The sequence below is a fragment of the Onychomys torridus genome, chromosome 3, assembly GCF_903995425.1.
Source record: "Onychomys torridus chromosome 3, mOncTor1.1, whole genome shotgun sequence".
In the NCBI taxonomy this organism is placed as follows: domain Eukaryota; kingdom Metazoa; phylum Chordata; class Mammalia; order Rodentia; family Cricetidae; genus Onychomys; species Onychomys torridus.
The window spans coordinates 35,663,298-35,679,898 of NC_050445.1; the positions used below are offsets into that span (position 1 = coordinate 35,663,298).

The 16,601-nt window shown below is 43.7% G+C and overlaps 1 protein-coding gene across 1 annotated transcript; it reads right to left on the reverse strand.

Annotated features, from left to right (window-relative positions):
• Positions 1-465: 465 nt before the first annotated feature.
• On the reverse strand, positions 466-14,996 carry LOC118580462 (aldose reductase-related protein 2-like). Its single transcript, XM_036182199.1, has 10 exons — positions 14,928-14,996; positions 12,168-12,335; positions 10,763-10,879; positions 9,724-9,801; positions 4,937-5,059; positions 4,578-4,684; positions 4,028-4,109; positions 3,468-3,551; positions 2,138-2,220; positions 466-508 (listed from the first exon to the last, which is right to left on the reverse strand). Exons 1-10 carry the CDS (start codon positions 14,991-14,993, stop codon positions 466-468), a joined length of 951 nt encoding a protein of 316 aa, XP_036038092.1. The 5' UTR covers positions 14,994-14,996.
• Positions 14,997-16,601: the final 1,605 nt, after the last annotated feature.

Genomic DNA, 16,601 nt, shown 5'->3' on the forward strand with positions numbered 1-16,601 from the left:
TTTGATATTTGGTTTAGCCACTTACTACATGGTGGCTATGAGCAAGTTGTTGGTCTCCCTATGCCTTTATTATTTGCCAAGTGAAATGTGAATGGTAAGACCTGGTAAGTGCACTCATTCAACAAATACTTCAGACTGTGTTGGACACGTTAGTTACTATTCTTGTTTTTATTATTTCATCTTTGTGCCTTCAACATTACCATAGTTCTTGGTGTTTGACAAGTACATCAAAATATATACAAGAGAGTATTATTTACTTCTTTGAGTCACATTTCTATGAAGTAGTCTGCTTCTCGTTGAACAATGAGGATTTGAATACAGCATTGCCTTGATTTGACCAACATCAAGACCTGCTTGATGATATAATATGATATCAAACAGGCTTGGCTTAAATACATCTCAGGAGGAATTATTTGCACATCAGCAAAGAGAATCCATGAGACACTTTCATCAGGCAATGACACTTCAGTAGTTCACATGGAAAGGGTAGTCCTCCGCATTAATTGTCCTGCAGCAACACGAACACAGAAGACAATGTTCCACAGAAGCCACAAATATGATCTCATAGGCATTATTATGTGATACACTCAGCAACCTTTCTGCTTTCTTAGCCTCTTCCCCCACAAGACCATGGGAATGCAGAAGGGGACCCATACTATGACCTTCCATCAAATTGATGAATATTTGAGAGAAAAGGGCAAGAGAATAATCAGTGGCCAAGTCTGTAGAATAATGTCACAATGACAGATCATTAGAAACCTGGCACATGGCCAAGAACCTCACAAATCCTGTTTTGGTTCATTCATTCTCACATTGTAAAGTGGGGAATCATGGTGAAATTGACAGATTGGTTGTTGTATTAAATAAAATACTAATATAAGCAAAGGGTTTAGGATCCTAAATATTCCATGTGTGTTTTCTGTTATTAGTACTATTATCACTACTTTGTAAATAAAACAATTTGGTGAAGTTACTGAATCTACCTGATGCTTCATAGCCAATGAGTAAGTGGTAGAGCTTGGATTAGAAGCCACAAGAGAAGGTTTATTATCAACCTATAACTTGCACTCATAAACTCACTCTATCTGGCATTCCCTATTCAATGCCCAATAGGTATCATAAGCATTTCTCAAACTCATGGCTACTCCTAAATGACAAGTCTGCTCTTGAGTTGCTCAAGCAAAAATAAAGTCAACCCAACAAAACCTACATTTGATTGTTTTGTTATTGTTTTTGTTTTGTTAACAAATTCAATTCGCTCTGTTTTCCTATTCCTTCATAATGTGAAGTAGTTCCAATGACTGTAATCTCTTCCCTAGATTATCCTACTAGTCTCCCTGAAATTTCTAAGTGCAAAGAGTCAGTTTTCTCATTCCAACCTATGAGATATGCAAACCTCTACACAAAATCCTCTCCTGGCTTCTCAGCTCCTGAGGAGCTAGGGTCAAAGTCCTTCCCATGCTCTGGACCATCTGTGTGCCTTTAGCCCAAGGTTGTCTCTAACCTTATTTCTTCCTACAATATCCTTTGCCTATTTGGTTCTGGTTTCATTGGCCTCCTACTCAAGTGCTCTACCCTCAGCCCATACATACCTAGTATATTTGCATCTACTTGGCACTTGCTCTCAGCACCAAAAATCCTACTCTATTTATCGGCAAAACTGCCCCTTGGGTCATCACATATGAAGAAAGCATCCGTCCTAGCAGGACCTATTAATCCTCATGCCTTTTGCCCTACTTTATTTTTCTCTATATCACTTGTTACTCTCTAACATATGTGTGTGGTATTATTTCAACTATCTCTTTATATAATATAAGACTATGGGAACAGGAAGTCCATATAATGTGATATCTCAGACACCTAGAACATGCCTGGCACAGAGCATATTACCAGGAAATTATTGAGAAGATGAGCACCTCTGTCTCCTACAGTGGAATGGCGTGCCTTTTCTCTATGTGCAAAGTTGGGAAACAGATACCAACTAACAATACCTTTCCTCAAGTTTTAATTTTTCACAACTGCCTGAAAGTAGTATTTGAAGACAAAAGTCATCCCCCATGCCTTATTATTTCTTGAGCTAACCCTATACAACTTTAGTAAAACTCCTGATCATCCTCCGAAACTCAGCACCACTTACATAGGCAAGGAACAGACCCTCCAGTTCCTATTGAAGCTGAGAATGGTGGCCATCTCTTCATTACTCAACTTGAAGTCAAACACCTAGAGAAGCAAGAGTTCCAAGAGCATCATTAGCAAGTGAAGTGCTGGTGAGACCCGAGGTTCTAGTGTTTCTCCTATTAGGTCCACACTGCATACAAATTATTCTCTAAATTAATATTGGATTGTTTATGGGGCTTAGTACTTCAAAAGGAGGGAGACTGGGTTTTCAGAAATGCTTAGTGGACAAAGGCTGTGGTCTTTGAGGGACAACTGCACAGTAATCTTCCAGGAGACATTTCTTCAAATTTAGCCCATTCCTCTTCTCCTGCATGCAGGTGGGTTGTGTAGGCCAGAACAGTCTGTGCATGGCTAGGACAGTCTATGGCCCATGATTCAAGTGCACAATGGTAATCAGTTTTATTTGCAGTGCTAAAAGGTACAATTGTCCCTGCCCCAATGGTGATTCATCTCCATTCTGTTGTCTTAGTCAATGTTCTATTGTTGTGAAGGGACACCATGACCATGGCTGCTCTTCTTTTGTTGTTGTTGTTGTTTTATTTTGGTTTTTTGGTTTTTTTCAAGACGGGGTTTCTCTGTGTAGTTTTGGTGCCTGTCCTGGATCTTGCTCTGTAGACCAACCTGGCCTTGAACTCACAGAGATCCACCTGGCTCTGCCTCCCGAGTGCTGGGATTAAAGGCGTGTGCCACCACCATCACCCAGCTATGGCCACTCTTAATAATTTAATTGGGGCTGGCTGTGAACAGAAAGTCCAAGAATCTAGTAGTTGCTCAGTCCAAAGGGCTGGATGTCTCTTCTGGTCTTCAGTATGTGCTGGACTCCCAAAGAAGAAAGCTCCACTGCCAGTGAAGGAATGGATATGCCAGCAAAGTGAAGGCAAGCAGGCAAAGAAAGCAAGCTTCCTTCTTCCATGTCCTTATATAGGCTTCCAACAGGAAGGGTGGCCCAGATTAGTGCCTTGCCACCTCAAGATCCAAATCAAAGGCACGTGTCTTCCTGTCTCAAAGATCTGGACTAAAAGTGGATTCACCCACTTCAAAGCAAGTAAAAATAATCTCTCACAGGTGTGCCCTCCATTTCGGAACTGTAGTTCATTCTGATGTAGTCAAGCTGACAACCAAGAATAGCCTTCACAACTATTGAGACCAGCTTCCTGGGACAAGAGTTCACAAGAAGGACAGGAGAAGGAAGGACACATTGGCAAAACGGGTGGAAGGAGAAGCTTAAGGACAGGGCCCCCTGTCTTCTACATGGCCAAGGGACAGCAGATGACCATCTCAGATCTTACCTGAATGTTCTCCTGCATGCGGGAGGGTGTCACCGACTTGGGGATCACAGCCACATTCCTCTGGATGTGGAAGCGAATCAGAACCTGTGCACATTGAAGGGATAACAGGTGTCCCCTTACAGCCTCTCCAAGTGTAAGGGGAAGGTATGTGTAGCTACTTACAGCTTTAGCCATGACAGCTAAAAATTAACTAAGGATTTCACCATTAGGAACATGTGACAGCTCTACTCTCATGCCCTTGATCCTGGAAACAAAACCACAATTTCCCTGGTCAGGAATGGGGAGACTAGCGGACCAAGAATCGAGGCCCTGTACAGTTGGAACCCAAACCCAAAGGCATGCTTTCGTGGTACAGCCTAGGGACTTGGCAAGAAGCTGATGGCCACAGGCAGTCCTCACTTCACTGAGACCAGCAGTATCTCCTGGAGATCCCAACAGACCCACATTTTCCATTCCTTCTTCTCCAAGGGATTAAAAGCAGGCGACACCATAAAATAAGACTAGCAAGAAGGATTGCTGGAGAATAGGGAAAATACCCAACAATGACAACAGTATTTTACCTGGGCCGGGGTTTTCTTATGCTTTGCAGCAATCTTCTTAATTTGGGGGTCCTCTAGGAGTGAAGGGTCCCCTGGCTTAGCCCTAAGTGCAGAAAGTGCTGGAGTGAATAATAATCACAGTGGATATCACTGCCAGGACAGTGTCAAAGATGAACATCACAGCCTTTCCCATCTACAAGGGAACCAGGAGGACCTGAAACCTTTTTAATCTTTCCCATGGACCTGTCCAAAGGATCAGGAGCTTTACCAACTTAAGCTTTACCTGGTACTGGCTGGCAGAAATGGAGCATTGCCGGGATTAGATATGCAGGCTCTCTCTCCTGTTTCACTGTCTCTCCTTCTTCTCTCTCTCTCCCTCTCTTCCTCTTCCTCTCTCTCTCCCTCCCCTTTCCCCTACCCCACCACACAAAATATGTGCCCCTCCTGTGGCCAAACACATTGCTATAGACACATTTTTTTCAGGGGACTTAGAAATTTATAGCTGTATTAACCAATTATGAAACATGAACTTTGAGTGATAAAAGAAAGAGCCACCACTCAGAAACCTCACCAAGGTCTCTCTGGGGAGCCCAGGGGGCTGTAGGCCGTGACAGTGATGCCCTTGGAGTGGCAGTACTGGATCAGTTTCTCCTGGGTGAGGTATGGGTGACACTCGACCTGCAACGGAAAACACCTGTCACTAGGGAAGTGGGTCAGGTTTGATTGGCTCAGAAGGACTTTTCTGCAGGAGAAACGACAAACAAAGACCAAATGCAACCCACTGATAGATGTGCTACAGACCAGACCAGAGACCTGCCTCCCACCTCCCTGAGCATCCTGAACACAGACCCCTGAAAGACAGCTCGGTCCATTGGCCCTCAAATGTCGAAGCAGTCACGAAGTAAGACACTTTCACCAATGAGAATTTACCTGGTTGGTCACTGGCTTGTGTTTCAGCCCAGGCTTGTTCAGGAGCCTTTCAATCTGCAAGTGGTTGAAATTGGAGATGCCCAGGGCTTTCACCAGACCCTGGTCCACTAGTTCCTCCATGCCCTGTACAGTAAGGAAGACAGTTTAGAGGGTTGTAGGAGGATACAGGGATGCTGGCTCAGCTTTACAATGATACAGGATACTGGTAACTGCAATGAATCCACCATTACAAGTTTAGCAAAAGCACTAAAAGCGAGTTTCAATCCAGACCATGGTGCACTCTGGCTATTTCAAACTCCATTACTCTAGCTCAAATAATGTGAAATATGTGAAATATGTGAAGGGTTTGCATGCTTTCTGCTCTCTATTCATCCAAACCTAGGCCATTCGTGAAGGAGGCTCTAGTCTGGAATGGCATCACTTCTATGAGATAGCTTTTTAAATTAGTTGTTTTCTGCTAGTGAGGATTATTAAAGCTAGGGCCTCTCACATACTAGATGGACACTACCATTGAGCTACATTGCTGGTCCATTTCTAAATTTCGTGATTGAAGGGACCTCTGGCCAGCTCGAGCATGGTGAGCATGGCGAGCATGGCTCTGGCAGGCCTTGCCTTCTCCTTTCCCTCTTCCTTGCTAAAAAATATATTTCATTTTTAAAGCTAGCCACCAAGGTCTATTCCCTTATTGGGCCAGTTCCTCTTCCTGAGGTTGACTACGAAAGTCCAGCTATCAAAGTATTGAAATCCAGCAATCAAAAGCCCCCTTTGGCTCACCTAATTAACATGTCCAAACAAAATTAAACACCTCATCCTAACACAGGGTTTCCCCTTTTATCTTTATAAACTGCCATTTCCCTATGTGCTACATCTGTCTCCTCTGTACCCACAGGTGCAATCCTGTGTGTGTGTGTGTGTGTGTGTGTGTGTGTGTGTGTGTGTGTGTGTGTTGCCCACCTCTGGGACAAATAGCCCTGTCCCCTCTCCCTTATTCCCTTCTCCTGAACCCTCTATCTCCTGTCTTTGTCTCTTATTCCCTGCCCTCTGTCCCTCTGTGGCAAATAAATCGTTTTTGTGCCTGGAACTTTGTCTTGGGGGTCCTAAACTGATACTTTCTCTTTCAGTGATAGTGTCTCTCTACCCAAACTAGCCTTGACCTTGGTGATGGCTAGTTTGTGTCAACTTGACACAAACCAGAGTAATTTGGGAAAAGGGACTGAATGAAAAGACCTCCTCAATAAGATTCACCTATGGGCAAGTCTCTAGGGCATTTTCTTAATTACTAATTGAAGTGGGAGGGTCCAGCTCATTGTTGATGGTCTATTGGTGGTGGTGTGAGACCTGGGCTGAGCAAGCCAGTAAGAGCGCTCCGCTGCATGGCCTGTGTATGAGTTCCTGCCTCCAGGTTCCTGCCCTTAGCAATGGCATGTGGCCTGAGAGTTGTAAATGCTCCTGGTGTTTTCATCCCCACAATAGAAACCCTAAGCTAACTTACTCTGCAGTTCAGCCAGGATTTGAACTCGTGATCCTCCTGCCCCTGTCTCCAGCTTGTCTAGGGTTATATTCCTGAACCATCAGGACCAGCTGTTGGTCTAGGTTCTACGATCTTTGACAACAGTTTGGTGTGCAATGGGGAATACCATGCAGATGTATGGACCCTGGTAGGAGAACCTGACCTAGAGCTGAAGTGGGGTTGAAATTTGTCCCCTTGACCTCTTGTCCTACAAAAACTGCCCCAACCTCAAAGACCTAGAGTTTATTATTTTTTGCCTATAAAGAGCTTGTAGCACCCACAAATTGAACATACATTTATATTCCGTTTATTGTACATTCTTGTTGGGAGTTTCTAGAATGTAAAAGTAATCAATGTGCTTTTTGCTTGAGATTGCCGGGGGAGATATTAGGAATAGAGTACAAACTGGGTATAGAAAAATAACATGAAGAAAGATGGTAAAATCAGGAACAGATTGGGGAGACAGAGAAGCAAGGGCTTAGAGGTAGGGATGAACAAGGTGTGTTCAGCTGACACTGTCTATTGTTTCTCAATCTTGGACCCTCTAAAGATTCTAGACTCTATACCCAGGTCTTCTTGCTGATTTCCTTTAGGATGCAGCATGGACATTAGCATGTTCAAAATGCATTCTGCAGATCTGAATGTACCAGGTCGAGAAGCCCTAGAGTGAGTGGGGAATGAGGAGGACTTCACCAGACAAGACAGTTTAGCACTGGTGCTATCTGAAGGTCCCAGCATCTTCCCAGTGGGAAATAAGACTCTGTGACCCGGGTCAGGTTTGGTTTGGGTGTATGACCCATCTTTTCTTCTTTACACTCACTTCTCCTCCTCTGTTATAGATTGTGGCCAGTGAACTTTCTATTAGATTGGTTGTGGATCCATAAACTACCCTATCCAGACATATTCAATCCTGCCAAGATCAAATCAGAGCAGTAAGATATCTTTCATGTCTGTTAAGTTTTTATTTAGGAATCATTCTTGGATTTATTTGCAAGACAGCAAATTAGCCCCAGTATAAGAAAGATACTATGGCAGAATTGCCATCTTAGTATGACATCATTATAAGAGCTGTGGTGAAAATGTCATGGAATGAACTTCAGACACACTAGTGTCCATATCACACAATAAAATATTATGAGGGTACTGAGGAGGCCATCTTTTAATCCAGTAATATATACAGTCACCATCTTATCTAATTAGTACCCTCAACTCACTGCAAAATGAACAATGAAATCAGGCTACCCGTGAGTCTCAGTGTACACACTACAACATTGTTGATTCTGTGTGCATAAGCTATTCTATTACTTGTTAAGCGTCACTCACATGAGGTAATACGATAGAGTTTCCTTATTGTTACAGTTTGGGGGTAATTTTTTTTCTTTCACATCTAACACCAGAAGCCTCATCCAGTCTTGAAGACCCTTCATATGAACCCAGTGTTAAAAGAGTGTTTGGTTTGTTTAAACCCAGGGCCTTGTGCTTGCTCTACAAGCATTCTACCAAAGATAAAATCATAGCCTCCAGTCCCCCATCCCTCCACATTTCTTGTAACAGTTGTTCTGCTATGAGAGGGCAAATTTAATGATTCACTTGCTGAGAATAATTCCTTTAAATGCATTTCCATATGTTGTGTTAACTTTTCTTGGGGAGATGAAACAGATGAATAAACATCTGTTCACCCTAGATGGGGTACCAACAACAAATGGACTGAGCAATAATGCTACCCATCTAGTTCCTGAAACAGTGAGTCTAATTGGATTACTTAAGGAACATGGTCAACTTAGGAGTGATTATACCCACAGAGAGAAAGATTTTCTTTCCCCAGCAGTTTGTGAGGTAATATCATCAGAGATCTGGCTGTAAGGCATTTTCTTATTTAGTGATCAATGAGATTGGGTCCAGCCCATTGTTGGTGGTGTCTCCTTGAGCTAGTGGTCCTGGGTTCTATAAGAAAGCAGGCTGAGCAAGCCATGCAGAGTAAGCCAGTAAACAGCACCCCTTTGTGGCCTCTGCATCAGCACCTGCCTCCAGGTTCCTGCCCTACTTGAGTTCCTGTCCTGACTTCCTTTGCTGATGAACAGTGATGTGGAAGTGAAAGCCAACCAAAGTTGTTTTGGTCATAGTGTTTCATCAAAGCAATAATAACCCTAACTCATACAATGGTAAAAGTTATTAGATAATAACAACCATACTTTAATTCATTTTTAACATGATTATACAAGTCAAGGCCTCAATTGATCTAAAAAGTAAGCCACGTGTGTTCTCTGATGTCTGCATGTATATTCATAGCCAAGCAGGATGCTCAAAGTCTCAGTACCTGAATTTGAGTCACACAGATCTGGATCCTGTGGTCCTGATTATGCCACATGTTTTCTTTATGATTTGACAACTTCCCAGTCTCCTAGGAGAGAGACTATCTTCTGTACATGGGAAGCAACATTCCTTTTAGAGAGCTAATGACCAATGGGCTCTTTGAGTAAATTTCTGGATGTTAGCTATTTTAATCCTTGCCACACCCTAAGGATATGCATTATTATTATATACTATGATTTTTTTTTTTTTTAACAACAAGGACAGAGGCTTACAGGAGTTAAATTTTTACTCTAGGTTTGTACCTTGGCCCCCTGTTTTGGGTAGCTGTTGCCTTGCTTACTGACCTTGATGTTGATGTCCTCCCTATGCTGATCCCCTGTGGGGTTTCCTCCCTCCTGAATGCTTGCAGGAGGTTTCTTGTTTGTGTATCCTGCATATTGGATGTTAACAGCTAGGATGCAAGAATGTAAAACATCTGTCCCTCCAGGTTTCTCCCACTGTGCTGTAAGCCTGTATGTATTTAAGGCCTCCTCCCTCCTTCAAAAAAACGGCATTCAGCATTCTGCTGAGGTGAATGACAGCTGTTCTTGTCTCTGTTTTTTTGGTCCACAGCCCCTGGCTCGGACATGGTGAATGGGTAGCGCGGGCATTGCCGCTACACAGGTTGCCCGATTATTATGAGCCCCCAGTGAATCCCTCTGTTTCCTGTACAGCATGTTTATATCAAATTGTGATACATTATATTTCCTGCCTCACTTAGATCTCAATCTTATACTGAAAAAATGTAAATAGTGTCATACAGAACCCCAGTCCATCTGGTGGCAAGTAAAGTGTAATGAGAGAACTGGAGAACCCAGTGATGAGATCATATACAAGGCACGGGGGCTGTTATCCCAGGGTGGAGTCAATGGGTATCTGACAGTTTTTTTCTCTTTGAGCACACTTTAAAGAAACCAGAACTTACCTCCCAAGCATCCAAGAATGTGTATTTACTGGTGAGAATATTGCCTTTGTCATCTATGGGTAAAAACTCCTTCCCAGGCTGTAATGCAAAACAATAAACCCACTGGAGTCTGCTTGGAGATAACCATTCCTGTGGAGAGATGGCTCAGGACAGAGAAGAACTCCCCACCCCCACCCCCACCACCTGCACAGCATCTGCTCAAGCTCTGGAGAACACACTTCAAGACAGCCAAAGGACCATCTCTGCTCTGTTACCACAACACATAAATCCTTTATTTCTGATGCTGCTGGGTTGGCTTTACAATCTGCTCTTAGTATATTGCAGAAGCCATCATTATCAGCATGAAAATTAACCCAATTTCAGGGTAATTAGGCAAACACTAAATAGGAAGGGTATAGCTGCAGCCAGCCACCATCACCATAGCTGGTCTTGAGGGGAAAAGGCTAAGCATTCCATTTCCTCCAAGCTCTTGAGAGCAGACAGGAGGAGGCTCCTGGCACTGAGTGACAGTTTTCCAGGGTTGGCTGCCTCCCAGCTTCAACAGGCTGCCAACCCATGAGCACACTGGACTAGCAGGAGTGTTGAGCCCTAGGAACATTATTCCAGACTATCCTATAAGATTCCCTAGGAAAAGACCCCTGGGCCTAGAATCAATGGGAAGGGGACAGGACGGTCATATTTATCTGGGCTGGCCAGAATCACAGTTTCTCTAAAACAGAATTAAAGCAAGACCTGAGCATGTGCCATTCCCAAGCACCGCATGTTGACCCAGACAGACTCCCCTCCGGGTCAAAGTCCTTCTGCTCTGGGCAACAGTTCTGGCCTTGGCGTGCTCTCTCTCTCTGTCTGTCTCTGTCTGTCTCCGTCTCTGTTTCTCTCTCTGTCTCTGTCTCTCTCCTCCTCCATTTGTGCCCATGCTCCTCCTCTGCCCCCACCTCCACCCTCACCCTGGCTATCTCTCCTGCCCCCAGCTCAGCGGCAGCTGCTATTTTTTAACATTTGCTCAGCGGATACAGATGAGGCAAAGAGCAGCTCAGACCTGGAATCCCTGTGGCCAATGCACTAGATACAGGTCCAGATAATCCAGTTTCAGATCCGTGAGGGTTTTCTGAAAGGCTTTCTTCACCAGGCTTTTCTCAAAAAAGGTGGGCCACAGCTGCAGGTGACAAGGGAGTGGGGCGGGGTTAGGATTGGGAGGAGAAAGAGCCAACTCCACAGTTGCCCTCTCTGCTTTGAGTTTTGCAGCAGAGCTAACCCCAGGACAGGCCATTCATATATAGTAAAGTTGGTTAAGAAAGGCAACACATGCACGCCTTTAATCCCAGCACTCGGGAGGCAGAGCCAGGCGGATCTCTGTGAGTTCGAGCCCAGCCTGGTCTACAGAGTGAGATCCAGGAAAGGCGCAAAGCTACACGGAGAAATCCTGTCTCGAAAAACCAAAAAAAAAAAAAAGGGGGGGGGGGGGGGGGGGATTTAGCTCAGTGGTAGAGCGCTTGCCCCCTCAGCTCTGGGGGGAAAAAAAAAAGGCTACACAGTGGGCCACCAACACTCAGCAGTGTTGTGTGTGTGTGTGTGTGTGTGTGTGTGTGTGTGTGTGTGTGTGTGTGTTCTTCCATACCCTTGGTGTTCTGTTTCTTAAATCATTTTGTACATTTGGCCTCCAGTTAAATATGTTTGTTCCTGTGTTATCCCTTAACTTGGCCGCCAGCTCCCAGAGGGCAGGCATTGTGACTAGCCCTTAAATATCAAGCATTCTGATGCTACTGAGAAGTTGTCCCATTTTGTATCCCCACAGCCTGAAGCGTGTCCGGCTCAAGTAATGAAATACAAGTTTATCCAGATGTGGCCACTCCCCACAGTGGGTCTATGCATTACACCAGATACTGTTTCCAAGCACCTGGAACTAGACTGTTTGGGAGAGCTATGTCCAATACAGAGCCTAGGACCCCTCACACACCCACTCCTTTATTTTGAATAATATATTACAGTTCACCTTTTACTGAACTGAAATAAAGAGATCCCCATTTAACAATAAATAATGCTCCCACCATTTTCAAAGTGCCCATGTCTGAAAAAAACCTCAGGGCTGGCCCTGTTAAACACAGCACTAGACAGTGTGTTCTGAAATGCACCCTGAATGCACCCCTAGCCTCTGCCTACCACTTAGCGGATGGAGCCTAATTAAGAGAAGACCGAGAGGCCACAGATACCAGGAGGCTCACTGGAGCCATTCCCACCACAGGAAAAACCGCAAGGGCTGGAGGCCTGCAGCATCTTCTTACAATACTGACTTGGAGTGTGAATATTTACCTCCAGGGGTAACAAAAATCAAGGAAGAAGGAGGTTAGGAGAAATACAGCCACATAAGGAAGATGCACAGAGCTCTTGATGTGCTCCAGATCTTCCACCTGCCTTGACTGCATTCGCCAAATGTACCATTGTACCTTGCTGACGATGAAGAGGTCCTCCCGCTTCACAGCCTTCTCCTGGATCTTCTCTCGGATCCCTTCTCCTATCTCATTCTCATTCTCGTACAGATAGGCACAGTCAATGTGGCGATACCCAGCGTCAATGGCGGCCTTCACAGCTTCCTTGACTTTGCCTGGGGGAGACTGAAAGGCAAGAGAAAGGCCCATCAGATGCACTCGAGGCCCCCCCTTAAAGGCTCCATATGGACCAGATTCTCAAAACTATAGCCTTCTGGGGTCCCATTTCCAAGTGGACACTGGGGAGAAAAACATATACTTGGAAAACTTTCAAAGGAAAAGAAAATGTGAATTAATTTTTGTTTCACTGATTTTTTAGGTTTGCATAGGAAGTGAGGGGTTTCATCATGGCACCTTATGTCATTTGTAATGATTATCATCCACATCCTAGTCTACTAATAAATTATTACTTTTTCTCTAATCTAGGCTGATGTTGAAAGGTCTCTAGTTTCTGGGAGTGACAGGTGGCTCCCATTGCAACTTCCTGAACTCTGAAGTGACAAAGAGGAATTTTCAGACCCCAGACAGTTATAAGGACCTCAAAATGATCATCATAAGCTAAATCTGAACTCTACCATATATCAGTATTAGGCTGAACAGATTTCTCAATCTCTCTAAACATCAACTGACACATAAGAAGAGTAACAGCAGTGCCTTACGTTGTTTGCTTGCTGTAAAGATTTTATTACATCACCTGACTGTAAGCTGGGTGGTGGCGCATGCCTTTAATCCCAGCACTTGGGAGGCAGAGCCAGGAGGATCTCTGTGAGTTCAAGGCCAGCCTGGTCTACAGAGTGAGTTCCAGGAAAGGCTCCAAAACTACACAGAGAAACCTAGTCATGAAGAGAGAGAGAGAGAGACAGACAGACAGACAGACAGACATCATCTGACAGTAAGATCCATTGGAGAATCACTGTTTCATAAAAAAAAAAAAAAAAAAAAAGTAGAAAGACTTGAAAATGGACATGCTTTTTCATGGATTAAAACAGAAGAAGAAACTAGAACAAGGTCGTGTGAATACCATGGTCTGATCTCACCTAGCATCTGGAAACAAGGTTGGAAAAATAAAAACTCTCTGCAGAGTATAGTGGTGCATGCCTGAGTCCCAGCTCAAGGGAGGCAGAGACGAGAAGAGCATGAATTTGAGGCCTGCCTGTGTGGCACATCTCTCTCTCTCTCTCTCTCTCTCTCACACACACACACACACACACACACACACACACACCAGAACCCCCAAATATGATGTATGTTGGCTCATGGTAATGAATGATATTAGCATGTGGAAGGTTGGAAGATGGAGAGTTCAAGGCCAGTCTCAACCACATCATGAGTTGGAAACCAGCCTGAGCTCTGTGAGACCCTGTCTCAAAACAACAAATGAAACTTGAACAAATAAAAAACATTTCATAGACAAATCTAGAAATTCTTTCTGTAGTCATCAAATGTAGAGAAGCATATATAGCAGAGACAAACAGCTATACCATCATGGAGACAAGGAATTGCTGCCAGCTACTCAGAGGCACTGGGGTCCAGGCCCAAGCCCCACTCTCCTCACACACATTGATGAGCACCTTGTCCTCACCAGCAGACCCAGGTTCCTCCTGAAAATGACTCCTTTACAGTCTCTACATCGCTGTTGGGATTCTGAAAGTTCGTCTCAGTTGATATTTCCAGGTGAGTAGATTCCCTGGAGATCTGCAAGTGATTATTACTGTTCTGATGATGTGAAATTTCTGATTTGGAGCAAATCTTGCTATTCCAATAATATTTCAACCCAGTGTTGAAAGAAAAAGAGGTTCTACTTGTGTGAAAAGGAAAAGAAAAACAGAAGGCCCTCTGGAGATGAGCCATGAGGGACAGGAGAGCAGAAGGGCTTTAAAACCAGCTCCCAACAAGCATGATGGCTCCCACCTCTAATCCTAGCACTGGGGAGGCTGAGGCAGAGGATTGCTCCAAGTTCAAGGCCACTCTATTTCAAGGAACCATAACCAAAGACAGCTCCTGGGAGCAAACCAGCTACTGTCATGTTATCACTGAGGGGAAAGGCAAAGGAGGCAGAATTAGTAGATGGAACAGTGTCAGACCTGTCTCAAGAAAACCTACGAAATCCGCTTCCCTGGGCATTTGACTAGGCACCAGGACATTTTGCCAGGAGAGATTAACATAGCCAGGCAGAACCTGTGTGGCCAGCCCAGGCTTTCTATGGTTCTGGTGCTCTGCCTTTACTGTATACCAGAGCCAGGTGGAGTCTTGGTGAAGGGCAGGGGCCAGTTGGGTAGCCTGGGCTGGAGGTTCTGAGACTGCCTTTCCCACAGGCTCCAGGCCAGATGCTGCAGATGGACTCCTTCCCCATGGGCAGCAAAGGGAGCTGGTCATTCAGCAGTTTTTACCCCCTCTTTCAACCACCCATCCAGAAACAAAGTAACAGCAAAGATTTAGAACATGTGGGAAGTTGCTGAGTCCCAAGAAAAAAACTTTCTAAGAGAGTAATTGCCCAGAAACCATTTTCTGTTTTACATATAGCATCAATTTGATACTTGCTGTAGAAACTATCATCATTTCTATGAAATCTACTCCAGAAGCTTTGAATCCTAGAGCATCCCTGAGAAAGGAAAGCCAACTGGGTCCTGGCTCTGGAGTTCAAAACCCTGGGCAGATGCTGTGCAAAGAAGAAGAAATTCCAAAACGGCCCTCGAAGGCTCAAGCTTACACACTCACCTGCCAGGTGCCCAGGCCCACAATGGGCATCTTGGCTTTGGTACTGAGCTCCACGAAGGTGGCCATGGTTGCTGCGCAAATGGTTCTAAGTGAGCAGATACACACCTGTGCCCTGGTTAAGGAGGCAGGCAGTGGTTTTATGTCCTGGATCAGGAGGCCAGCTCTTACAGTATGGGCAGGCAGCCACAAGCCAGGGTCTGGCACAGCAACAGAAATTTTATTTTGGTCTTTTGTCAGATTGAGTAATGTGGATGAAGATTAAACACTACCAAATGCCAGGCTCCCTGATACAGAATGCATGAATTAGTTTTTGAGTGGTACTTACAAGTTTGCAAGCCAAAATAGCATATGCTGTAAGATCTTCCAGGAAGAACTGGTTAGATTATTTGAGAAAGGACATTGCCACAAGAGGAGGCATGCTGTAGTGAACTATGTGGTCATTAAGAAGGCTACAGGAAGCTCCCAGAGACAAAATGAGGAAGCCTACACAAATTATTTTGCAACAAACTATATTGGGACACATAGATCAATAAAAAGAGGCTGTCTGTCTGAGATCAAACAGACAGTTGGACAAGTGTCCTTGCAGAAAGACTTCTTATGTAAGGTTATGGTAACCTTCACACTGGCCTATGATTCCAGCAGTGTGCATAATTTAATTTGTACTTGTCTAATTGCTCTAAGATTGTAGTAACAGTTCTCAGAGTGAGAAATTACCTGCTAACCATTTGGCCAGGACTGTTCAATACTAAAATTATTTTAATACCTACTTTAAAAATCTTTGGTTATTATAAGATGTTATGTATTCAATACAGAAAGGATGACAAATAAAGATGACTGGGTGTGAGACTATAAATCACTTTTATTACCATCACTCAAGATGCCCTTGCACAGTGCTGTCTTCCTCTAATCTTTGCATATGTGTATGTGTGCTCTCGTCTATCTGCCTATGTTGTACATGTGCAACAGATGTTCTACATGTTCATAAAGGGTCATTTTTAAACTTCTATCATCCCAAACATTTAATGATAATAAAAGGTTTAATTTTATAATTATTTATGCTATTGTTCTGAAAATTCTTAGATGCTTGCTTTCTAATATGAATAAACAATACTTCAAGGTATATGAAGCCACCTAGTTTCTGCAGATTCTCCCAGGCTCTGCTTCCCATCTCACCATAGGAGTACCAAGATTACAGATGTCTTGGCTCTCATGGTCTGGAGATTTGAATTTAGCTGGTCACATTTGTACAGCAAGATTTATCCACAGGGCCAATCTCTCTCGCTCCCAGTAGTAGTATACATATATATGATTTTTTTGAAACTGATGAAAGATCAGCTAATAAGCAAAATGGTGATGATTATTCTGATTGAATTAAAGATGATGATGATGATGATGGTGATGGTGATGATGGTTGTGATGGTGATGATGATGATGATGATGATGATGATGGGTTTTGCTTCCATTCAGGATCTAAAGATAAGAAACTTTGTTCTTATTGTTAATTTTGAGAGCTTGATCCAAGGATGGACATAATTTAAATATTTTAATAAAATTTTGTAACTCATAAAAACACTCTTATATTATCTTTGGGATTGACAGAATATATTTCATTTACTTAAAATAAGAAAAAGGAGAGGGAGGTATGGATTTAAGCGAGGTGACCCCATTCATATC